General features: G+C 52.5%; 1 protein-coding gene across 2 annotated transcripts; it reads left to right on the top strand.

Annotated features, from left to right (window-relative positions):
• The first annotated feature begins 10114 nt into the window (after positions 1-10114).
• ppm1g (protein phosphatase, Mg2+/Mn2+ dependent 1G) lies at positions 10115-25108 on the top strand. Of its 2 annotated transcripts, XM_012955054.3 has the most exons (10): positions 10115-10286; positions 13217-13286; positions 14148-14233; positions 14394-14529; positions 14600-15063; positions 22113-22241; positions 22801-23035; positions 24021-24150; positions 24291-24393; positions 24539-25104. In XM_012955054.3, the coding sequence occupies exons 1-10, from the start codon at positions 10176-10178 to the stop codon at positions 24725-24727; spliced, it is 1653 nt and encodes a 550-aa protein (XP_012810508.1). In that variant the 5' UTR covers positions 10115-10175; the 3' UTR covers positions 24728-25104.
• Positions 25109-25434: the final 326 nt, after the last annotated feature.

Below are 25434 nucleotides of genomic sequence, written 5' to 3'. Positions count from 1 at the left end.
GTATTCCCTCACTTGTACTGAGAGCTATCTCCCCTACCCCTGTATTCCCTCACTTGTACTGAGAGCTATCCCCCCTACCCCTGTATTCCCTCACTTGTACTGAGAGCTATCCCCCCTACCCCTGTATTCCCTCACTTGTACTGAGAGCTATCTCCCCTACCCCTGTATTCCCTCACTTGTACTGAGAGCTATCCCCCCTACCCCTGTATTCCCTCACTTGTACTGAGAGCTATCCCCCCTACCCCTGTATTCCCTCACTTGTACTGAGAGCTATCCCCCCTACCCCTGTATTCCCTCACTTGTACTGAGAGCTATCTCCCATACCCCTGTATTCCCTCACTTGTACTGAGAGCTATCTCCCATACCCCTGTATTCCCTCACTTGTACTGAGAGCTATCTCCCCTACCCCTGTATTCCCTCACTTGCTAAGAATCCATCCAGCCCCTACAGTGGTGTGAAAAACTATTTGCCCCCTTCCTGATTTCTTATTCTTTTGCATGTTTGTCACACTTAAATGTTTCTGATCATCAAACACATTTAACTATTAGTCAAAGATAACACAAGTAAACACAAAATGCAGTTTTTAAATGAGGGTTTTTATTATTTAGGGAGAAAAAAAATCCAAACCTACATGGCCCTGTGTGAAAAAGTAATTGCCCCCTGAACCTAATAACTGGTTGGGCCACCCTTAGCAGCAATAACTGCAATCAAGCGTTTGCGATAACTTGCAACGAGTCTTTTACAGCGCTCTGGAGGAATTTTGGCCCACTCATCTTTGCAGAATTGTTGTAATTCAGCTTTATTTGAGGGTTTTCTAGCAGGAACCGCCTTTTTAAGGTCATGCCACAACATCTCAATAGGATTCAGGTCAGGACTGTGACTAGGCCACTCCAAAGTCTTCATTTTGTTTTTCTTCAGCCATTCAGAGGTGGATTTGCTGGTGTGTTTTGGGTCATTGTCCTGCTGCAGCACCCAAGATCGCTTCAGCTTGAGTTGACGAACAGATGGCCGGACATTCTCCTTCAGGATTTTTTGGTAGACAGTAGAATTCATGGTTCCATCTATCACAGCAAGCCTTCCAGGTCCTGAAGCAGCAAAACAACCCCAGACCATCACACTACCGCCACCATATTTTACTGTTGGTATGATGTTCTTTTTCTGAAATGCTGTGTTACTTTTACGCCAGATGTAACGGGACACGCACCTTCCAAAAAGTTCAACTTTTGTCTCGTCGGTCCACAAGGTATTTTCCCAAAAGTTTTGGCAATCATTGAGATGTTTTTTAGCAAAATTGAGACGAGCCATAATGTTCTTTTTGCTTAAAAGTGGTTTGCGCCTTGGAAATCTGCCATGCAGGCCGTTTTTGCCCAGTCTCTTTCTTATGGTGGAGTCGTGAACACTGAGCTTAATTGAGGCAAGTGAGGCCTGCAGTTCTTTAGATGTTGTCCTGGGGTCTTTCGTGGCCCCTCGGATGAGTTGTCTCTGCGCTCTTGGGGTAATTTTGGTCGGCCGGCCACTCCTGGGAAGGTTCCATGTTTTTGCCATTTGTGGATAATGGCTCTCACTGTGGTTCGCTGGAGTCCCAAAGCTTTAGAAATGGCTTTATAACCTTTACCAGACTGATAGATCTCAATTACTTTTGTTCTCATTTGTTCCTCAATTTCTTTGGATCTTGGCATGATGTGTAGCTTTTGAGGTGCTTTTGGGCTACTTCTCTGTGTCAGGTAGCTCCTATTTAAGTGATTTCTTGATTGAAACAGGTGTGGCAGTAATCAGGCCTGGGGGTGACTACACAAATTGATATTGAAATTGAAAATTGACATTGATAAACCACAGTTATTTTTTAACAAGGGGGGCAATCACTTTTTCACACAGGGCCATGTAGATTTGGAGTTTTTTCTCCCTTAATAACGTAAACCTTCATTTAAAAACTGCATTTTGTGTTCAATTATGTTATCTTTGACTAATAGTTAACGGTTTTTGATGAGCAGAAACATTTAAGTGTGACAAACATGCAAAAGAATAAGAAATCAGGAAGGGGGCAAATAGTTTTTCACACCACTGTATATAAAGCTATATAATGTATCAGCCAGCACGACTGATTCGGGGAGGGGGGACCCCAGAACCTCACAGCTCTCACTGTAACAAATCCTTTCCGAATATTTAAATGGAACCTCCCTTCTTCTAAACGGAGTGGGTGCCCTCGTGCCCGTTGGAAGGACCTACTGGTAAATAAAACATTAGAAAGGTTATTATATGATCCCCTTATATATTTATACATAGTTATCATGTCACCCCTTAACTGCCCCCCCCCCCCCCCAGTGTAACCAATCCCAACTGGGCCAGCCTTTCCCCATAACTGAGACCATTCCCTTTATCAGCTTAGTCGCTCTTCCCTGTACTTTCTCTATTTCATTACTGCCCCCCCTTATATATTTATATATAGTGACCCCCCTTAACTGCCCCCCCCCCCCAGTGTAACCAATCCCAACTGGGCCAGCCTTTCCCCATAACTGAGCCCATTCCCTTTATCAGCTTAGTCACTCTTCCCTGTACTCTCTCTATTTCATTACTGCCCCCCCCTTATATATTTATATATAGTGACCCCCCCTTAACTGCCCCCCCCCCCCCAGTGTAACCAATCCCAACTGGGCCAGCCTTTCCCCATAACTGAGCCCATTCCCTTTATCAGCTTAGTCGCTCTTCCCTGTACTTTCTCTATTTCATTACTGCCCCCCCTTATATATTTATATATAGTGACCCCCCCTAAACTGCCCCTTCCCCAGTGTAACCAATTCCAACTGGGCCAGCCTTTCCCCATAACTGAGCCCATTCCCTTTATCAGCTTAGTCGCTCTTCCCTGTACTTTCTCTATTTCATTACTGCCCCCCCTTATATATTTATATATAGTGACCCCCCCTAAACTGTCCCTTCCCCAGTGTAACCAATCCCAACTGGGCCAGTCTTTCCCCATAACTGAGACTTCCCATACCCTTTACCAGCTTAGTTGCCCTTCTCTGGACCCTCTCTAACTCAATAATGTCCCGTTTGAGCACTGGAGACCAAAACTGAACAGCATATTCTAGATGGGGCCTTACCAGCGCTCTGTAAAGGGGAAGAATAACCCCCTCCTCCCTTGAATCTATACCCCTTTTAATACAGCTCAATACCCTGTTTGCCCTTGCAGCTGCTGCCTGGCATTGCTTGCTACAGCCAAGTTTATTATCTACAAGGACTCCAAGGTCCTTCTCCATTATGGATTTGCCTAGTGCAGTCCCATTATGGGTATAAGTGGGGGCAGATTGTTACCCCCCAGGTACATGACCTTACATTTATCCACACTGAATCTCATCTGCCACTTAGCCCCCAGACTGCCAGTTTGCCCAGACCCTGCTGCAAGGTGCCCCACCTTGGGTAGAACTGACTGGGCTGCAGAGTTTTGTGCCATCTGCAAACACTGATACATTACCCATAATACCCTCCCCTAAGTCATTTATGAACAAGTTAAACAAAAGTGGACCCAGTACAGAACCCTGAGGGACCCCACTGAGGACCTTACTCCAAGTAGAGAATGTACCATTAACAACCACCCTCTGTACCCGATCCTGTAGCCAGTTCCCCCCCTCTGTACCCGACCCTGTAGCCAGTTTCCCCCTCTGTACCCGACCCTGTAGCCAGTTCCCCCCCTCTGTACCCGACCCTGTAGCCAGTTTCCCCCTCTGTACCCGACCCTGTAGCCAGTTTCCCCCTCTGTACCCGACCCTGTAGCCAGTTCCCCCCTCTGTACCCGACCCTGTAGCCAGTTTCCCCCCTCTGTACCCGACCCTGTAGCCAGTTTCCCCCCTCTGTACCCGACCCTGTAGCCAGTTTCCCCCCTCTGTACCCGACCCTGTAGCCAGTTTCCCCCCTCTGTACCCGACCCTGTAGCCAGTTCCCCCTCTGTACCCGACCTGTAGCCAGTTTCCCCCTCTGTACCCGACCCTGTAGCCAGTTTCCCCCCTCTGTACCCGACCCTGTAGCCAGTTTCCCCCTCTGTACCCGACCCTGTAGCCAGTTTCCCCCTCTGTACCCGACCCTGTAGCCAGTTTCCCCCCTCTGTACCCGACCCTGTAGCCAGTTTCCCCCCTCTGTACCCGACCCTGTAGCCAGTTTCCCCCCTCTGTACCCGACCCTGTAGCCAGTTTCCCCCCTCTGTACCCGACCCTGTAGCCAGTTTCCCCCCTCTGTACCCGACCCTGTAGCCAGTTTCCCCCCTCTGTACCCGACCCTGTAGCCAGTTTCCCCCCTCTGTACCCGACCCTGTAGCCAGTTTCCCCCCTCTGTACCCGACCCTGTAGCCAGTTTCCCCCCTCTGTACCCGACCCTGTAGCCAGTTTCCCCCCTCTGTACCCGACCCTGTAGCCAGTTTCCCCCCTCTGTACCCGACCCTGTAGCCAGTTTCCCCCCTCTGTACCCGACCCTGTAGCCAGTTTCCCTCCTCTGTACCCGACCCTGTAGCCAGTTTCCCCCTCTGTACCCGACCCTGTAGCCAGTTTCCCCCTCTGTACCCAACCCTGTAGCCAGTTTCCCCCTCTGTACCCAACCCTGTAGCCAGTTTCCCCCTCTGTCAGACTTACAGGCCTATAATTGCCCGGCTGAGATCTTACTCCCTGTATAAATATGGGAATGACATTCGCCTTCTTCCAATCCCTAGGTACCATACCTGATGAAAGAGAGTCTGAGAATATCAGAAACAAGGGCCACTGCAATTCTGCCCCTAGCTCTCTCAGTACCCGAGGGTGTATTCCATCTGGCCCAGGTGCCTTGTTTACATTTATCGTGTGTAACCCTTTAAGCACCATATCCTGTGCCAACCACTGTGCAGTTGGAGCTGAGGCAACAGTGCAGCTATTGGGTGGGACTTGGCCCACTGGCTCCCCCTACTGTATACACAGAAGAAAAGAACTGGTTAAGCACATCTGCCTTTTCTGTACCCGCTGTAACCATATTGTTATTATAACTCAATGGGGCCACACCCTCAACCTGCATCTTTTTACTATTAATATACTTAAAAAACTTTTTGGGGTTAGTCTTGGCCTCGGCCGCGATGCGCTCCTCATTTTCTATCTTTGCCTTCCGGATTGCTGTTTTACACACTTGTTATAGTGTTTATAATCATTAAACGCAGCTACTGTCCCCTCTGACTTATATTTCTTAAAGGCTTTCCTTTTTCTCCCTATTAACTTCTTTCCCTCAGAGTTAAAGGACATGTAAAGCCTACATTTGGCTACAGTGTATATCAGTTGTGCCCGCCTCCCCCACCCAAATGGCACCATTTGTTCTGTATATATCCCCTCCTTTTGCAGCACCATCACATGTTCCTAAACCAAATAGCTCTTTCACCTGGCGGCCATTGTTCCTCTGATACATAATCGGATGCATTTCAATCTGCAAACAGCACACACAGAGCCTTATTCAGCGCACGTTTCAGCAGGAATGCAGGCTTACACAGGCACGACTGGCTCTCATTCAGGTTCTGCTTTGTTGCACTGTAATTTTAAAGCTGAGCTCAGGAGAAAAAAATTGAAGTAGACAGCTAGAGTTTCTATGGGAACCAGCAATGCTGTCTCTTTACTGGCTGCTAGACTGGGGGGGGGGTGTGTTTAGTAATCTGAGCTTAGTACAACTGGGCATGCCCACAAGCCAACAGCCAAAGCAAATTCCTGAGGGAGGGGGCTGAGTGGGTTACAGGAGGAGACAGAAATCTAAGTGATTAAAGGGATGCTGCAGCCTCACTATTAACCTCTGGGCACCCAGTGTAGCAGGAGGTATTGAAAGATTTCAAAGAGGCTGTTCTATTCTTAACACTTCTACATTTTCTTATTAATGGAATAAATTGAGAACAGTAATGATTTAATATCAGTTTAAATGAGAAAACTCTGCGTGCCATACTTTGCCTGCCCTACCCTGCCTGTGTGTGCCATACTCTGCCTGCCCTACCCTGCCTGTGTGTGCCATACTCTGCCTGCCCTACCCTGCCTGTGTGTGCCATACTCTGCCTGTCCTATGCTGCCTGTGTGTGCCATACTCTGCCTGCCCTACCCTGCCTGTGTGTGCCATACTCTGCCTGTCCTATGCTGCCTGTGTGTGCCATACTCTGCCTGTCCTATGCTGCCTGTGTGTGCCATACTCTGCCTGTCCTATGCTGCCTGTGTGTGCCATACTCTGCCTGCCCTACCCTGCCTGTGTGTGCCATACTCTGCCTGCCCTACCTGTGTGTGCCATACTCTGCCTGCCCTACCCTGCCTGTGTGTGCCATACTCTGCCTGTCCTATGCTGCCTGTGTGTGCCATACTCTGCCTGCCCTGTACTGCCTGTGTGTGCCATACTCTGCCTGCCCTACCCTGCCTGTGTGTGCCATACTCTGCCTGCCCTACCCTGCCTGTGTGTGCCATACTCTGCCTGCCCTATACTGCCTGTGTGTGCCATACTCTGCCTGCCCTATACTGCCTGTGTGTGCCATACTCTGCCTGCCCTATGCTGCCTGTGTGTGCCATACTCTGCCTGCCCTACCCTGCCTGTGTGTGCCATACCCTGCCTGCCCTATGCTGCCTGTGTGTGTGCCATACTCTGCCTGTCCTATGCTGCCTGTGTGTGCCATACTCTGCCTGCCCTACCCTGCCTGTGTGTGCCATACTCTGCCTGCCCTATACTGCCTGTGTGTGCCATACTCTGCCTGCCCTATGCTGCCTGTGTGTGCCATACTCTGCCTGCCCTATGCTGCCTGTGTGTGCCATACTCTGCCTGCCCTACCCTGCCTGTGTGTGCCATACTCTGCCTGCCCTACCCTGCCTGTGTGTGCCATACTCTGCCTGCCCTACCCTGCCTGTGTGTGCCATACTCTGCCTGCCCTACCCTGCCTGTGTGCGCCATACTCTGCCTGCCCAATGCTGCCTGTGTGTGCCATACTCTGCCTGCCCTACCCTGCCTGTGTGTGCCATACTCTGCCTGCCCTACCCTGCCTGTGTGTGCCATACTCTGCCTGCCCTATACTGCCTGTGTGTGCCATACTCTGCCTGCCCTATACTGCCTGTGTGTGCCATACTCTGCCTGCCCTATACTGCCTGTGTGTGCCATACTCTGCCTGCCCTACCCTGCCTGTGTGTGCCATACTCTGCCTGCCCTACCCTGCCTGTGTGTGCCATACTCTGCCTGCCCAATGCTGCCTGTGGGAGGTGAACCTGGCAGGGGCTTGTTCTGGCAGTTTGTTAGCAGTTGGAAGGAGTGTAATTATGTGCTGGGGGGTTACTGTGATACACACAGGGGAGGAGGAACCATATGGATTTAAGGGTGTGGCTTAATATAATATATATTTTAACATATGAATGATGGTTGATATCCCCACAGTGAGCACCAACCATTTGTGTTTTTGCTTTTGCTGGGCTGCCATTATTAATGTGGGCATGGTCTTAAACGCTCTTGTGATAACATGGGTGTGGTTTGAAGTGGGTGCGGTTTTAAAAAAGGGGAGTGGTCAAACTGGTTTCCATTATCGGCCCTCCACTATGTATGCTAGAGAAATTCCGGCCCTCGGCACCGCAGAAGATGGACAGCACTGCAGTAAAGAGTCCATCCGTGCCCCAATATGGCCGATAATATCACGTGAGAGGTTTAGATGCTGCCACCCGGGGACTGAGGGTAATTCTCTGACTTCTTGCAGTTGGTCTGTCTGAACATTGTCCAACCAGGAGAGCCTAACAGCAGATAATGCCTATTCCCGACTGGGGAACTAGTAAAAGTCCAAATGATGGAAAATAAAGACCAACTGCAATACTAAAATACTATAATATGGCAGCTCGCCCAGCATTTGGCCACAGACACACATCTGCCCCAGTACTCAGGCCCAGACACACATCTGCCCCAGTACTCAGGCCCAGCTTTGGGCACAGACTCACATCTGCCCCAGTACTCAGGCCCAGCTTTGGGCACAGACTCACATCTGCCCCAGTACTCAGGCCCAGCTTTGGGCCCAGACACACATCTGTCCCAGTACTCAGGCCCAGCTTTGGGCCCAGACACACATCTGTCCCAGTACTCAGGCCCAGCTTTGGGCCCAGACACACATCTGCCCCAGTACTCAGGCCCAGCTTTGGGCCCAGACACACATCTGTCCCAGTACTCAGGCCCAGCTTTGGGCCCAGACACACATCTGCCCCAGTACTCAGGCCCAGCTTTGGGCCCAGACACACATCTGCCCCAGTACTCAGGCCCAGCTTTGGGCCCAGACACACATCTGCCCCAGTACTCAGGCCCAGCTTTGGGCCCAGACACACATCTGTCCCAGTACTCAGGCCCAGCTTTGGGCCCAGACACACATCTGCCCCAGTACTCAGGCCCAGCTTTGGGCCCAGACACACATCTGTCCCAGTACTCAGGCCCAGCTTTGGGCACAGACTCACATCTGTCCCAGTACTCAGGCCCAGCTTTGGGCCCAGACACACATCTGCCCCAGTACTCAGGCCCAGCTTTGGGCCCAGACACACATCTGCCCCAGTACTCAGGCCCAGCTTTGGGCCCAGACACACATCTGTCCCAGTACTCAGGCCCAGCTTTGGGCCCAGACACACATCTGCCCCAGTACTCAGGCCCAGCTTTGGGCCCAGACACACATCTGTCCCAGTACTCAGGCCCAGCTTTGGGCACAGACTCACATCTGTCCCAGTACTCAGGCCCAGCTTTGGGCCCAGACACACATCTGCCCCAGTACTCAGGCCCAGCTTTGGGCCCAGACACACATCTGCCCCAGTACTCAGGCCCAGACACACATCTGCCCCAGTACTCAGGCCCAGCTTTGGGCCCAGACACACATCTGCCCCAGTACTCAGGCCCAGCTTTGGGCCCAGACACACATCTGTCCCAGTACTCAGGCCCAGCTTTGGGCCCAGACACACATCTGCCCCAGTACTCAGGCCCAGCTTTGGGCACAGACACACATCTGCCCCAGTACTCAGGCCCAGCTTTGGGCCCAGACACACATCTGTCCCAGTACTCAGGCCCAGCTTTGGGCCCAGACACACATCTGCCCCAGTACTCAGGCCCAGCTTTGGGCCCAGACACACATCTGTCCCAGTACTCAGGCCCAGACACACATCTGCCCCAGTACTCAGGCCCAGACACACATCTGCCCCAGTACTCAGGCCCAGCTTTGGGCCCAGACACACATCTGCCCCAGTACTCAGGCCCAGACTCACATCTGCCCCAGTACTCAGGCCCAGCTTTGGGCCCAGACACACATCTGTCCCAGTACTCAGGCCCAGCTTTGGGCCCAGACACACATCTGCCCCAGTACTCAGGCCCAGCTTTGGGCACAGACTCACATCTGTCCCAGTACTCAGGCCCAGCTTTGGGCCCAGACACACATCTGCCCCAGTACTCAGGCCCAGCTTTGGGCCCAGACACACATCTGCCCCAGTACTCAGGCCCAGCTTTGGGCCCAGACACACATCTGCCCCAGTACTCAGGCCCAGCTTTGGGCCCAGACACACATCTGTCCCAGTACTCAGGCCCAGCTTTGGGCCCAGACACACATCTGCCCCAGTACTCAGGCCCAGCTTTGGGCCCAGACACACATCTGTCCCAGTACTCAGGCCCAGACTCACATCTGCCCCAGTACACCTGCCCCAAGTCCATATATGTACCTCAGGCCCCAGTACACCTGCCCCAAGTCCATATATGTACCTCAGGCCCAGCTTTGGGTATAGAAGTCACATGGAAGGAACCTGTTTTTACAATGAAACCGTCTGTAACGGCCCCAGCGTTGTTAGTAATTAGTGCAACTATTAGCTCCGCCCCAAGTCACGGCTTTCTTTGCCGGAAGTCTGATATAGTGTTAGTCCTACGCCGCCATATTTGATTGGGGCAAAGAGAGCGGCACCATGAGCGGGAGGCTATATTAGCTGCGTGTAACGGGCGCGGTGTCCAAGAGAGAACTCGGGAGCCGGATAACTAACCGCACAGTAAGTTTAGCTCCTTTCCCGTTCCATACTCTTCCTCTTGCCACTAACAAACATGGCCGCCGAGCTGCCTCCTTATAGGTCACGTGGGATAACCAACCGTTCTTTTTCCGGCCGCTTTTTCCGCTTCCGGTCTTTTCAGTCGCTGCCGGGAGCCGCCGCTTTCTCCGCACGTGTAGGGAAATGGGGGCCTACCTGTCCCAACCGAATACCGACAAGAGCTCCGGGCAGGGGGGCGGCCATCGCCTCAGCTACGGCTACTCTGCCATGCAAGGCTGGAGGGTCTCCATGGAGGTGAGAATGGCTCCGGCATAGGGTGTCTCTGTGGGGCGGGAACCCCTTGTATGGTGCCGCCGGGGGGCCCCTGTCTCTCCTACATCTCCGTGCCGCCCCCCGGTTATACCGACAGGCCTTCCCTTTATCCGCGGCTACTGGGCCCCATGCTCATCGGATTCCTCTGTCATACCGGCCGTATCTATACCCATCTCTGTACCGTGTAGGCCGGGGGGCCCCATCTCTGTACCGTGTAGGCTGGGGGGCCCATCTCTGTACCGTGTAGGCCGGGGGGGCCCATCTCTGTACCGTGTAGGCTGGGGGGCCCATCTCTGTACCGTGTAGGCCGGGGGGGCCCATCTCTGTACCGTGTAGGCTGGGGGGGCCCATCTCTGTACCGTGTAGGCCGGGGGGCCCCATCTCTGTACCGTGTAGGCTGGGGGGCCCATCTCTGTACCGTGTAGGCCGGGGGGGCCCCATCTCTGTACCGTGTAGGGGCCCCCTGAGCCGGGGGGCCCCATCTCTGTACCGTGTAGGCGGGGGGCCCATCTCTGTACCGTGTAGGCCGGGGGGCCATCTCTGTACCGTGTAGGCTGGGGCCCCATCTCTGTACCGTGTAGGCCGGGGGGCCATCTCTGTACCGTGTAGGCTGGGGGGCCCCATCTCTGTACCGTGTAGGCTGGGGGCCCCATCTCTGTACCGTGTAGGCTGGGGGGCCCATCTCTGTACCGTGTAGGCTGGGGGGCCCATCTCTGTACCGTGTAGGCTGGGGGCCCCATTCTGTACCCGTGTAGGCTGCGGGGGCCCATCTCTGTACCGTGTAGGCTGGGGGCCATCTCGTACCGTGTAGGCGGGGGCCCCATCTCTGTACCGTGTAGGCTGGGGGGCCCCATCTCTGTACCGTGTAGGCCGGGGGGCCCCATCTCTGTACCGTGTAGGCCGGGGGCCCATCTCTGTACCGTGTAGGCCGGGGGGCCCCATCTCTGTACCGTGTAGGCCGGGGGGCCCCATCTCTGTACCGTGTAGGCCGGGGGGGCCCCATCTCTGTACCGTGTAGGCCGGGGGGGCCCCATCTCTGTACCGTGTAGGCCGGGGGGGCCCCATCTCTGTACCGTGTAGGCCGGGGGGGCCCCATCTCTGTACCGTGTAGGCCGGGGGGGGGGGCCCCATCTCTGTACCGTGTAGGCTGGGGGGGGGGGCCCCATCTCTGTACCGTGTAGGCCGGGGGGGGGGGGGGCCCCCATCTCTGTACCGTGTAGGCCGGGGGGGCCCCATCTCTGTACCGTGTAGGCCGGGGGGGGCCCCATCTCTGTACCGTGTAGGCCGGGGGGGCCCCATCTCTGTACCGTGTAGGCCGCGGGGCCCCATCTCTGTACCGTGTAGGCCGGGGGGGCCCCATCTCTGTACCGTGTAGGCTGGGGGGCCCCATCTCTGTACCGTGTAGGCCGGGGGGGCCCATCTCTGTACCGTGTAGGCTGGGGGGCCCATCTCTGTACCGTGTAGGCCGGGGGGGCCCCATCTCTGTACCGTGTAGGCCGGGGGGGCCCCATCTCTGTACCGTGTAGGCCGGGGGGCCCCATCTCTGTACCGTGTAGGCCGGGGGGGCCCCATCTCTGTACCGTGTAGGCCGGGGGCCCCATCTCTGTACCGTGTAGGCCGGGGGGGCCCATCTCTGTACCGTGTAGGCCGGGGGGGCCCCATCTCTGTACCGTGTAGGCCGGGGGGGCCCCATCTCTGTACCGTGTAGGCCGGGGGGGGCCCCATCTCTGTACCGTGTAGGCCGGGGGGCCCCATCTCTGTACCGTGTAGGCCGCGGGGCCCATCTCTGTACCGTGTAGGCCGGGGGGGCCCCCATCTCTGTACCGTGTAGGCCGGGGGGGCCCATCTCTGTACCGTGTAGGCTGGGGGCCCATCTCTGTACCGTGTAGGCCGGGGGGGCCCATCTCTGTACCGTGTAGGCTGGGGGGCCCATCTCTGTACCGTGTAGGCCGGGGGGCCCATCTCTGTACCGTGTAGGCTGGGGGCCCCATCTCTGTACCGTGTAGGCCGGGGGGCCCATCTCTGTACCGTGTAGGCCGGGGGGGCCCATCTCTGTACCGTGTAGGCTGGGGGGCCCCATCTCTGTACCGTGTAGGCCGGGGGGGCCCATCTCTGTACCGTGTAGGCCGGGGGGGGCCCCATCTCTGTACCGTGTAGGCCGGGGGGCCCCATCTCTGTACCGTGTAGGCCGGGGGGCCCCATCTCTGTACCGTGTAGGCCGGGGGCCCCATCTCTGTACCGTGTAGGCTGGGGGGCCCCATCTCTGTACCGTGTAGGCTGGGGGGCCCCATCTCTGTACCGTGTAGGCTGGGGGGCCCCATCTCTGTACCGTGTAGGCTGGGGGGCCCCATCTCTGTACCGTGTAGGCTGGGGGGCCCCATCTCTGTACCGTGTAGGCTGGGGGGCCCATCTCTGTACCGTGTAGGCTGGGGGGCCCCATCTCTGTACCGTGTAGGCTGGGGGGCCCCATCTCTGTACCGTGTAGGCTGGGGGGCCCCATCTCTGTACCGTGTAGGCTGGGGGGCCCCATCTCTGTACCGTGTAGGCTGGGGGGCCCCATCTCTGTACCGTGTAGGCTGGGGGGCCCCATCTCTGTACCGTGTAGGCCGGGGGGGCCCCATCTCTGTACCGTGTAGGCCGGGGGGGCCCCATCTCTGTACCGTGTAGGCTGGGGGGCCCCATCTCTGCCGCCATTATCTTGCCCTCTGCCTCATGTCTGTAGCACGGTGCCCTATGAGGTGGCACACCAGCCCCCGAGTCTCCCAGCAGCCTTTGCAGTTACGTGTCCCAGTGGTACTTTCTAGGCACTGTGCTTGGTTCCCTTACTGTCCCATTTGAGGCCAGTGCCCGCCATGATGCTAAAATATGGCACTGCCCCATTATTTTGTGATCATTCCATTCTCTGTTTGCAGGATGCCCACAACTGTATTCCAGAGCTGGACTCTGAGACTGCCATGTTCTCTGTATACGACGGGCACGGTGGTAAGTCTTTTCCTTCATTTTGGGGGATATAAAATCTGTGGTGTTACGGCCGCGGGCCATATAGGTGCTGCTGTTGGCATAGTGTTCCATGTGATGGTGGGTAATGTGACTGGCATAGTGGCATAGTGTTCCATGTGATGGTGGGTAATGTGACTGGCATAGTGGCATAGTGTTCCAAGTGATGGTGGGTAATGTGACTGGCATAGTTGCACGGGCGCAAGACTCTGGCTGGCACAATATTCAGCAGTCGGCATGTTTGTGGTGCCCGGTTAGTAGCCCTGGCTGTTTATGGGTAACCATGCCATGCCAGGAGTTGTCACTGTCGCCCATATGGAAGGTCCATGGCGCCTACATTGTAATGTGTCTGTGTGGCCTGTACCACTGGGTTGGGCTGGGGTACCACTGGGTTGGGCTGGGGTACCACTGGGTTGGGCTGGGGTACCACTGGGTTGGGCTGGGGTACCACTGGGTTGGGCTGGGGTACCACTGGGTTGGGCTGGGGTACCACTGGGTTGGGCTGGGGTACCACTGGGTTGGGCTGGGGTACCACTGGGTTGGGCTGGGGTACCACTGGGTTGGGCTGGGGTTTAAGGCTTCATTCATAAAAACTCATCCATGTCCTGTTTATTCCTATGGGATTTATAGAATTGCATTTACCAATGGGTGACAGTTAGAAGTTGCCAGTTGACAAATACACTTCTATAAATCCCATAGGAATAAACAGGACATGGATGAGTTTTTATGAATGAAGCCCTAAACTCCCATTGTGATAAATCTGCCCCTTGTGTGTATGCAGAACCCGCGGAGTCATTGCTGCTGCACCACAGGGTTCTACCCCCTGACGTGATCCATTTCTTGCAGGGGAAGAGGTGGCGCTGTACTGTGCCAAGTACTTACCGGAAGTGATCAAGTCCCAGAAGGCATACAAGGATGGAAAACTGCAGAAGGTAAGCTCTTGGGCCACAGGGACTTTTGCCTGCACTATTATATCCCCTGCACCGTGTGTCCCTCCTGTGTGTGTAGCCCTAGCGGCATCCCTGCGGGCACTGGCCGGCACAGGCTCCTTTTCTCTTGTTGCTGGCTGAGAGCTTTACTTGCCCTTTCCAGGCGCTGGAGGATGCATTTCTTGCCATAGATCAGAAGCTGACGCAGGAGGAGGTGATTAAGGAGCTGGCTCAGATGGCTGGCCGGCCTATCAATGACCATGACTGTGGGAAGGAGAAGGTGGCTGATGAAGATGACGGTGAGTGCGTCGGTGAGGGTGCTGCCGCTAGTGCCCCCATTTGGTTTCTCATGGTCCTTTTGCCTTTCAGTTGATAACGAGGAGGCTGCCTTGTTACATGAGGAGGCCACTATGACCATTGAAGAGCTCCTAACGCGCTATGGGCAGAACTGTGCCAAAACCCCTCGAACCAAGGCCGGTGGGCAAGCTGAGGAGAAAAAGGGTCCGGAGGAAGAGGAGACCAAAGAAGTTAGTGTGAATGGAGACTTGGACTCCACGGGAGGAGACTGCCAGAAAAAGAATGGCAAGAGCGAGGGGAAAGTGACTGCTTCTGTGGGAGTGTCCAGTTCCGGAGAAGCCGGAGGCAGTACCAGCAGTCCCAAGGCTGGGTGTCTGCGCCCCAAAGGGCTCCATGCCAACGAGCCAGTCTCTTCCTCCACAGGGGAGGCCGGACCTTCCTGCTCATCCTCGCCCACAAAACCGCAGCCAACGTCCAAGTCCAAATTCTTTGAGGACAGCGAAGAGTCTGAGGCAGAGGAAGAGGAGGATAGTGAGGTGTGTGACAGTCCTGTTACTTTGTTGGGGAGTTACAGATCTGAGATGCGGTGCTGTTAGCCAGTGTTTTCTGGGGGAAGGGGCACATAGGGGTATATTTATCATGCTTTGTAAAAAGTAGAGTGAAACATTAGTAGTGATGTTGCTCATAGCAGCCAATCACATGCTTTGCTTTGGTTTTCTATCTGTTGCACTCTAATTGCTGATTGGTTGCAGTGAAGCATTACTGGTGATGTTGCCCATGGCACTTTTTACACAGCATGATAAATATACCCCTAAAGGTCTCTTATAGATACATTGCTTCTACCATAGCATGTACCCAGGCTGAGGGGCAGCGGGCACTGCTGCTGGATTCATATATATTGTTCTCTTACCCTGCGCCAGTAAGAACTGTGTGTTTGCTGGGGAAGCTGTGGTGTAGCCATTCAAGGTGCAATTACGCCATTACATCGTGTTCATAAATATTTTCATAGGGAATAAGCTCTGTAGCATACAATGTGCTTAGTTCTTGCACAGGAACATTACCATAAGTGCAGGACAGCATGAAAACCCTTAATACAGGATATTTCTTGCCAATAAATTTAAATGCAATGTAGAGCCACATCTGGCGTGGGTGCGGTCCCATGAGGCTTTTGGGTAATCTGGGATACTGCCCCTGGCAAGCCATGGCACTGCTGCCTCCACAAGCCCTGCTGGCATTTTATTTCTATTTCCTGATGTTACTGGTCCCTGGGATGGGTGCAGTAATGGTTAGCTGCGCCAGTACTGCCTGTACAAGACTGGACTTGCCCATGGGGTGTATGCAATTAAGACTGACGGTTGTACCTGCCATTACATCCTCTCTCATTGGCTGCACCTCAGGGATAGGTCAGCGCTACTCCGTCACACACACAACCGCACCTGAAGTTCCCCTGCAAAGCAAGGCAAGTCCCCCAGGCAGGGATTGTAAGCTCACTGGGGCAAGAAACGGATAAGAATGTGATAGGGACCTTAGATTGTAAGCTCACTGGGGCAAGAAACGGATAAGAATGTGATAGGGACCTTAGATTGTAAGCTCACTGGGGCAGGGGCTGATGGGAATGTGATAGGGACCTTAGATTGTAAGCTCACTGGGGCAGGGGCTGATGGGAATGTGATAGGGACCTTAGATTGTAAGCTCACTGGGGCAGGGGCTGATGGGAATGGGATAGGGACCTTAGATTGTAAGCTCACTGGGGCAGGGGCTGATGGGAATGGGATAGGGACCCTAGATTGTAAGCTCACTGGGGCAGGGACTGATGGGAATGGGATAGGGGCCTTAGATTGTAAGCTCACTGGGGCAGGGGCTGATGGGAATGGGATAGGGACCTTAGATTGTAAGCTCACTGGGGCAGGGACTGATGGGAATGGGATAGGGACCTTAGATTGTAAGCTCACTGGGGCAGGGACTGATGGGAATGTGATAGGGGCCTTAGATTGTAAGCTCACTGGGGCAGGGGCTGATGGGAAGGGGATAGGGACATTAGATTGTAAGCTCACTGGGGCAGGGACTGATGGGAATGTGATAGGGGCCTTAGATTGTAAGATCACTGGGGACAGGGGCTGATGGGAATGGGATAGGGACCTTAGATTGTAAGCTCACTGGGGCAGGGACTGATGGGAATGGGATAGGGGCCTTAGATTGTAAGCTCACTGGGGACAGGGGCTGATGGGAATGGGATAGGGACCTTAGATTGTAAGCTCATTGGGACAGGGACTGATGTGTAACATTTTTTATAGATTAACTTTTTTATTGTTTTAACAACATACATAAAGACAATACAACAATAAAAACAAAAAGGGAAGAAAATAAAATAGGGCAGGGAGATTATGTATAATTGATTACAGTATTGCGGTAGCATATTAAACATGTTACAGTTCTGTTATAGCAAAAGTAGTATAATAAAATTGGTTCGGTTGGCATGACGAAGATCTCAATTGTACAGCGTCGGTCCATTCAATGATATCATACTAGGTCTTGCATGTAGTGCGGATGTTTTGGGTAAGTGACTGTTGCATGAAAGGTCTAATTAGGAATTTAAGGTCATCTGTATGTGCAGATTGGGGTGCTGCGTTTTGTGTCAAGGAGCCTTGTCCACCTAGGCCTGCCTCCCACCATGGGCTCCAAAGTTTCTCAAATTTCTTTTTGGAACCTCTGGCTATCAAAGTTAGTTTAATGAGTGGCAAGACTTGATTTACCAGGGTAATCCAGTTTTGAACTGTAGGAGGTTCAGGTCCCATCCAAGCCATTGCAATAATTTTCCTTGCATAGTATAGGAGTGTTCTATATCTGGTTCTAGCGTGGTTGGTAGTTATTAGTTCATCCAGTATTCCCAGTATACACACCTGGGGTGTCAGAATTTTGGGGAATTCTAGTTTGCCTGCTAGGACACATATAACTTCGGACCAGAATTTGGCTACGTGCGGGCACGACCAGGCCATGTGTAAGAAATTTGCCTCCTCCATTCCACATCTATGGCATCATGCATTGGGGTTGCGTCCCATGGACCTCAATCGTATGGGCGTGAGAGAGAATTGGTGCAGCCATTTAAATTGGACAAGTTTATCTCTTACTGAAAATAAGTAGTAATACCCTCCATCTGTTGCTTCCTCCCAGTCTTCCTCTGTAAGATCTGGGACATTGGACAACCATTTACGGTGTGCTGTTTTGAACGGGGAGGGAGTTGTTTGTAGTAGAGTTTTATACAGTGTCGATGTAGGTTTGGTTAAAGTGGGGGACCATAGTGCAGTTTCAAACTGTGGTTGGGAGGTTTGTATGTCAATTCCACCAAACTGTGCTTGGAATACCTGCCTAAATTGAAAGTATCGGAATTGGGAGAGAGTGGGTTTTGCAAGTTTCTCTTTAAAGAACTCATATGTTCCCAGTGCAGAGCCATCAAGTGTGTCCTGCAGGCGCCTGATCTGTTTGCATGGCCAGTACAAAAAATCAGGGGACTTATAAAAGTGGGGGAGCCTAGAGTTTGCCCATAAGGGTATATTGGGTGTTAGGGTTGGGGAGTGTTGTGGATACATCTTGAGTGCTAGGTTCCAGGCTGTCCTCGGAGTTGTCATTACTGCTGGAAGGTTTTTGTAGTCTGTAGTTGCTCTATATGGGAGATGCCTGAGGCCCTCCACTGACCCTACTGTTACTGCTTGCAGAGTCATATTTGGGTTGTATGGATCGGGATCAAACCACCATTTGGTATAGTGCAACTGACTAGGTAGTAAAGGTATAGGTCTGGTAATCCCAGTCCCCCTTCTTTGGTGGGGGGGGTTAGTTTCTTCCAAGCAATTCTAGGGGTTCTGCCTCCCTATATAAAGTGTATTAGGGTCTGGTTAACGGCTTTGAAAAAGCTTTTTGGAATGTGAATAGGAGAGTTGTGGAATGCATATAAAAAACGTGGCAGGTAAACCATCTTAAAAATGTTGACTTATCCCCAAAGTGTTAGGGGAAGTTTGGACCACATGGGTAGGATGTTATTTAGGGAGGATATGATTGGGTCGAGGTTTCTTGTCATATAGGTGTTTAGGTCTGGGTGGATTTGGATTCCCAAGTACTTAAATGAGTCTACTGTCATTAAGGGGATGTCTTGTGGTAGAGGAGGGAGAGGGGTTGGGTCTACACGCATCAAGGCAGATTTATCCCAATTAACTTGCAATCCAGAGAGTTTCCCAAAATGTGTTATGATATTGGCTAATGTAGTTCATGAGGGGCCTGCATCCGCCAAGTAGACCAGAAGGTCGTCTGCATATATGGAGACTCTTTCCTCAATTGGTCCCAAGCGCCAACCTTCCAGTTCTGTGGTTTGCCTAATTAGGATGGCCAGGGGTTCAATAGCCAGGGCAAACAATAGGGGTGAAAGTGGGCATCCCTGTCTAGTGCCTCGTGTGAGTGGAAAGGGGTTTGATGTTATTCCATTTGCCTTAACCTTAGCTGTAGGTTTCAGATATAGCATGCGAATCCATTTTATAAAATTGGGCCCAAAGCCAAATTTGGAAAGCACTGCCCACAGGTAGGTCCACTCTACCGAGTCAAACGCCTTGGCAGAGTCTAGTGAGAGTACTACCCGTGAGCCTGCATTGTCATGTATCGTTTGTAGATTAAAGAACAATCTCCTTAGGTTAATATCTGTTGTCTTGCCAGTCATGAACCCAGTTTGGTCAGGGTGAATGAGGTCTGGCATGACCTGAGCTAGTCTACTTGTGAGAATCTTAGCTAGTATCTTAGCGTCCGTATTAAGTAAGGAGATTGGTCTATAGGGAATTACAGGTGTGTGGGTCTTTTTGTGGTTTCAGTATCCGTACAATAATGGCTTCCATAAAGGAAGGTGGGAGAGAGAAGTTCTGAGTCGCTGTTGTGAGTGTGTTTAGTAAGTGGGGGGTTATTTCATCCGTAAGACTCTTGTATAGGTCTGCTGGTAGGCCATTGGGCCTTGGCGTCTTGCCGGGGGCTAGGCCATTAATAGCCTGCTGGAGTTCTTGTTTGGTAATGGGAGAGTCTAGAATACTTCTTTGGGTTGCTGTTAATGTGGGTATGGGAATGTTGCTAATGTGTTGCTGTAGTTCTGCCTCATTGTAGGTGGCTCTAGTAGTATACAATGTTTTAAAGTATGTCGCAAAGACTTCTGCTATTTCTTGGGTTGTAGAGTGGTGGGTGCCATCTGAGTCTATTATCAAAGCGATTGCGGTTGAGGGAGCTTGTAATTTGGCTAGATAGGCTAGTGTCCTGCCACTCCTGTCCCCAGTTTCGAATATGTGTTGGTGTGTATATAGTTGAGCTTTACGTATGAGGAGAGTTTGTTCCCTAGCTAGGGTATGGTGGGAGTTTACCAATTTGCTGTAATTGGTTGGATTTGGATTGGCCGCGTATGCCGACTCTGCCTCTTCCTGGTCTTTTTCAGCTTCTACCACTTGAGCTTTGGATTCTGTTCTGGCTTTCTTAATGGCACAAATGAGTTGCCCTCTAATATATGCCTTTGATGCTTCCCATACAATCTGTGGAGAGGCTGATCCTTCATTTGTCTCCCAGTATTCAGTTACCGCTGCGGTTGCACTTTCTAGCACAGTGTTGTTCTTGAGCCAAATTGGACTGAGTCTCCAGAGATTAGTTTGAGGGGTACCTATTATGTTTAGGGAGAGGGGAGAGTGATCGGACAGGGCTCGAGGGAGGTATTGTATCTTTGTTATCCTAGGTAGGAGTTCAGATGTTACTAGAGCTAGATCGATTCTTGTGAGAGAGTGATGGGTAGTGGAGTGGCAGGAGTAAACTTTCTGGTCAGGATTTTTCCATCTCCACGCATCTGAGTCCTAGTGCTTTTGTCCACAACATTAGTTTGTTCCCAGTGGGAAAGGGAGGATTTAATTTATCTATTTGCGGGTTCATTAAGGCATTAAAGTCACCCATATAGCAGGTGGGAGCTGTAGGGAGGTCAGCTAATTTTTTACTGATAGTATCTAGTGTGGTTATGGTAAATGGAGGTGGCATATATAGGTTAACTATAATTAGAGGAAAATTAGCTATAGTGCAATGTTCAATGATGAACCTTCCATAATAGTCCGTTTTGAGTGTTATCAGGTTAAACGGGATTGACCTCTTCACTAGGATTGAGACCCCTCTGGAATATTTAGGAGAAGTGGTCTTGGGGGGCCCCCTGGGGGATGTGGTTTGGTGGGGACCCTATGGGCTCTCTCAACCACAAATGCGCTAGAAAAGGTTTCGTTACCAAGAGTTTGTTTAAGCCAGCTTTCTATGAAGGTCTCGGGGTGCTGTCCTTTCTGGTAGGCCCACAATTCGGACATTATTTCGGCGGAGTCTATTTTCCAGGTCGTCTGTTTTATCTAGCGCCTGCTGGAGCAGTTGTTTGATAAATGTAATATCATTTGGGAGCGGTGTCACCATGTCCTCTAGTGTGGAAATTCTAGCCTCAGCTTCAGTAGTGCGCTCTCTAATGTTTTGGAGGTCGTGGCGCAGGAGAGAAATATCTATCTTTATTTTCCTCCAGTTGTGTTGTAGCGGCTGTTCGGCTTTCTAGTATAGCCGTCAGGAGTTCGCTTGACGAGGGTTGTGGAGTCTCCGCTGCTATTTCTGGCAAAGGGGGTGATGATGGGGTTGAGTCGCCAGTTGTGGTGGGCTGGGAGTCCTGCGGTTCTGTGTGTGCAAATCGCTCCAGCCTCGCCGCTGCATCTGGTTTTTGTTTCCCCATTTTCCGCCTTAATGATTCAGATGCTGGTTTCCCACAAGGTGTGTTGCTGTTGGTTGTGGGTTGGATATTAGGATATACAGTTGGAGAGCGCTCTTTGGATGGTAGTATTACATATTATCCCTCAATTCTCCATTCTGAGGGGTAGGTCTAGATTCTGGTCAATTACAAAATGCCAAGTAGTTGTATAGGTTGCATGTAGCTGCCCATGTGATTGCTTAAGATCTCCAGCACTCAGTATTGGTTCTGCTAATATAAGCAGTGTGCAGTGGTTGATGGCAGGGTGCAGCAGTCTGCAGCTGTGTGTGGAGCTGTATATGGGCTTGGAGCCGGTATGTGACGCCCCTGGGGTCTCAGGCACACTCACCCAGGCTTATATGGCAGTCTCACAGGTTGGGCGCCGATTCCGGATCGTTTGGCGCTGATCCGGCTCTCCCAGAAGTCGCGAGTGGGTGCGGCTAAAATTTAGCCTGCGGCTTCAGCTGGGCTACTAGGCCGCGGCCGGTTCTCCTCCGCGATCACACCCAGCGGGCGAGCCTCCCTGCACGGTGCTGCTCGTGTCTAGGGGCTGGTAAGGGGGGTTTTTTATTTTTGACCCCGGGAGCGCCAATTTCCGTGTCTGCTCCTGTGCGCAGCCCGATGTGTAACATATTTGATATATAAATAACTGATAATGCCAGCTTCTAACTGATCATGGCTTGTTAAGCATTGGTTTCTATTGGCTGAATAAATAAATAATGGGGTTTAACTCTTCCCTATGGAGAAACCCTATCAGCAGGCTGCTATTCAGTCATATAGATGGGTACGGCTTATTAACCTATGGTCCCGCAGGAGTGCAGCGAGGAAGACTACAGTAGCGAGGAAGCTGAGAATGAGGAAGAGGATGAAGAGGACAGTGAGGATGCAGAGGAGGAGGAGGATGAAGAAATGATGCTTCCTGGCATGGCAGGCAAAGAGGAGGTAAGTGAAGCTAAGTCCCTATTCTCTGCCTGTACCTTGTGTTCTCCTGCAGCCAACACCATAAGGCATAGGCCCTCGACCTGTTCTACCCCTGTAATTCCTTGTGCACTCGGAGAGCCTCCTCAGCTGCCCCCCTCTGGGGTTTTTCAGTTCAGTTTGCTTGCTGATAGGAACAGCCCCTACTGCTGTTTCATCATACTTATCCTAAAGCGAGCAATTGGTGGCCAGCTCCCCCGGCACCTCCTTAATGGCGGCCAGCTCCCCCGGCACCTCCTTAATGGCGGCCAGCTCCCCCGGCACCTCCTTAATGGCGGCCAGCTCCCCCGGCACCTCCTTAATGGCGGCCAGCTCCCCCGGCACCTCCTTAATGGCGGCCAGCTCCCCCGGCATCTAAATGAGTGCTGGGAGTTATTGGTTATTAGACCTGTCTGAAGGCGAGTAGGGCTGGATGATTCTTGCATGGATGAGCATTAGAAGTCTTTGGAGCATTTGGTTCTGTTTGAGGTGGCAGAATGGATGGGCCAAAAATAACCTTCCTGTGGCTTCCTCCTCCTCTCAGCCGGGCTCTGACAGCGGCACCACTGCGGTGGTGGCACTAATCCGAGGGAAGCAGCTGATTGTCGCCAATGCTGGGGACTCGCGATGTGTGGTCTCTGAGGGAGGGAAAGCGCTGGACATGTCCTATGACCACAAACCTGAGGATGAGCTGGAACTGGCGCGGATCAAGAACGCGGGGGGAAAGGTCACAATGGACGGCAGGGTGAACGGCGGCCTGAACCTTTCCCGTGCAATTGGTGAGTAGGGTGACTGGCCATACATGTATGGATATAGTGGCCAGGTTATCATATATTTGTCCGGTGGGCTGATCCAAGGGCCAAACAATTGGGTCACGGTGAAGCTATGCAGCCTGTCCGGACCAGGACCACCGCATCGATGTGCTGCAGACACAGTCCTTGAGCCAACAGAAAAATCAAACCCACCGATTTTTGGACAGATATTGGTCGGGCAGGCCCCATGGCACCATACATGAGCCAATAAGACGCCGGCTCCATTAGCTGCTTTTATCGGCCCATGTAGAGCCACCTTTAGTGCACTTAGCATTCAAGCTCTGTAACACTAATGGCCGGTGGGCACGTGGTTCCTTTGCTTGTAACCCATACTGACCCTGGTCTTTGAGACATACGTGTTGCCTTTGATAATATCACTATTCCTACTTCTTTCCTCATTACAGCAGCTCTGCCATGCTTTCTGGCAAGGATTCTAAATATACACTGGTTATCACTGCAAGTCTCTAACAAGATAGTTAGGCTTAGCTGAAGCAGGGCAAACCCCACTGAATTAACAACAAAAAGGTATGGAAGGTCTCATGAGAGAGAGAATTATTCCTGGCTGGAAATGGAGACTAGATTATAATAGGGAGGCTATCTGCTGAAGGAATCTCTCTAATGGAGAAGGTTAAATCACTGGGGGGTGCCCAATGTTAGGAACCCCCGGCGAATATAATCACGTACCTGACACCCCGGGCTGCTGTGGGCACCATGGAGCATTTCATGCACAGCATTTTTCATTCTACTGCCCACGTGCCCTGAGGGGGGAGGCTGCTCTGTGGTGCTCACAAGTGCCCCAGGCCGGTGCAGTTCTCTGCTAACAGGAGTAGCAGCCTGGGGTATTGGGTAAGTGATTTGTAATCACTGGGGGGAATTTACCCTTTCCTTCTCCTTTAGGGCAGACTCTCCTGCCTCTGGCTAGCGCTTTAACTCCTATGCAAACCTTCCCCAGGTGACCATTTCTACAAGAGGAACAAGAACCTTCCCCCAGAGGAACAGATGATCTCTGCGCTGCCCGACATTAAGGTTGTGACACTCAGCGAGGAGCATGAATTCATGGTTCTTGCCTGCGATGGCATCTGGTAAGGGGGCAAGTGGGCACCTCGGGCTTGCTGGCAGCTACACCCATAGGGTTTGGGGCGTGTTGCATTCAGGTGCTGTATGGGTGCAGCCCCTCATGGGTTAAGGATCTGTCTTATCCACCATTTCTCCTTCTCTGCAGGAATGTCATGAGCAGCCAAGAGGTGGTGGATTTTGTCCATGAAAAGATAGAATCCCAGTTGCAGAAGGGGGAAACCCTGTCTCTAACTTCCATAGTAGAGGAGGTGAGTGATGGGTGCTGGATGGGGCGTTGGGATGCGTTGGGAATCTGTGAGTTCCGCTCGCACCCGGTACAGCCCTGTGTTGGCCAATGCCATCGGCTGTCCAACGTGTTAGTCGTTGCTCATTTCCGCTCTGCTCCCCCCGCAGCTATTGGACCAATGTCTGGCTCCGGACACATCGGGCGACGGCACAGGATGCGACAACATGACTTGCATCATCATTGATTTCCGACCCCACTGCCCCCCCAGCGCCCCAGAAGCGGCCAAGCGCAAGGTGGAGAATGCAGAGGAGAGTGAGGCGTGCACTAACAGCCCCAAGAAGCCCAAGAGGGATTAGCAGTGGATCTGTGCAGGCCCGGCCCTGCTCTCACTGGACTTGAACCTCCTGGACTCCAGACTTTTAAGAGTATTGTTCTTTTTTTAAAGTTGGGCTCAGAATGCCAATGTACAAACGCGTTGTGTGAAGGGAGCAGTCGGAAAGGGTGCCCTTGGCCATTGGAAGGATCGTGGGTTTTCTGATGTTGGGCACGCAGTGGGTGGGAGGGGATTAAGGGTGTCTGTCTGTATTGTTTTGTAGTCATTCCATAAGCGCACCCCCCTGCCCCCCCCCGCAACATCACAACCTGGATCCCCCCGTCACTTACTGCTCAAGCTCATTTTTAATCCTTTTTGTTCCTTTCTTTTATAATAAAGCAATCGGTATATTTGGTCCCACCCAGAGGGTTGCTTTACTTTGCACTCTGGGGGAACCCTTTGCACTGACCCAACAGTGACATCACTGTACATATAAATGCCCTTAACCCTAGCGTGGGAGCCGGAGCGAGCCATTCGCCTTGTGCCAGTCTCCCTAACGGTCTAACGGTCTCGTGCAATGTGGGCACTGAGATCCATCTGTACCACTAAGCCGTGGCAGCTGAGCGGCTCTGGAAATGGGGGGAGCTTCCAGCTGAATGGGGTGAGACATTGGGGTGCTGTACCCCCTGCCCCTTGTCCCTCAGCGCTCCATCCCCGGGCTCAGCTGCCACGCCGAGTGTCGGCCGGGGC

Source organism: Xenopus tropicalis, chromosome 5 (assembly GCF_000004195.4).
Source record: "Xenopus tropicalis strain Nigerian chromosome 5, UCB_Xtro_10.0, whole genome shotgun sequence".
NCBI lineage: Eukaryota > Metazoa > Chordata > Amphibia > Anura > Pipidae > Xenopus > Xenopus tropicalis.
The sequence above is the reverse complement of the archived record's forward strand: the minus strand, read 5'-3'. Positions and strand labels throughout refer to the sequence as shown.

Excerpts from the sequence above, each read along its gene's own strand:
- ppm1g (XM_012955054.3), top strand. The coding sequence starts at position 10,176 with ATGGGGGCCTACCTGTCCCAACCGAATACCGACAAGAGCTCCGGGCAG. Across the intron at positions 14,234-14,393 it reads AGGATGGAAAACTGCAGAAG|GCGCTGGAGGATGCATTTCT; the intron begins GTAAGCTCTTGG and ends TGCCCTTTCCAG. Across the intron at positions 22,242-22,800 it reads GCATGGCAGGCAAAGAGGAG|CCGGGCTCTGACAGCGGCAC; the intron begins GTAAGTGAAGCT and ends TCCTCCTCTCAG.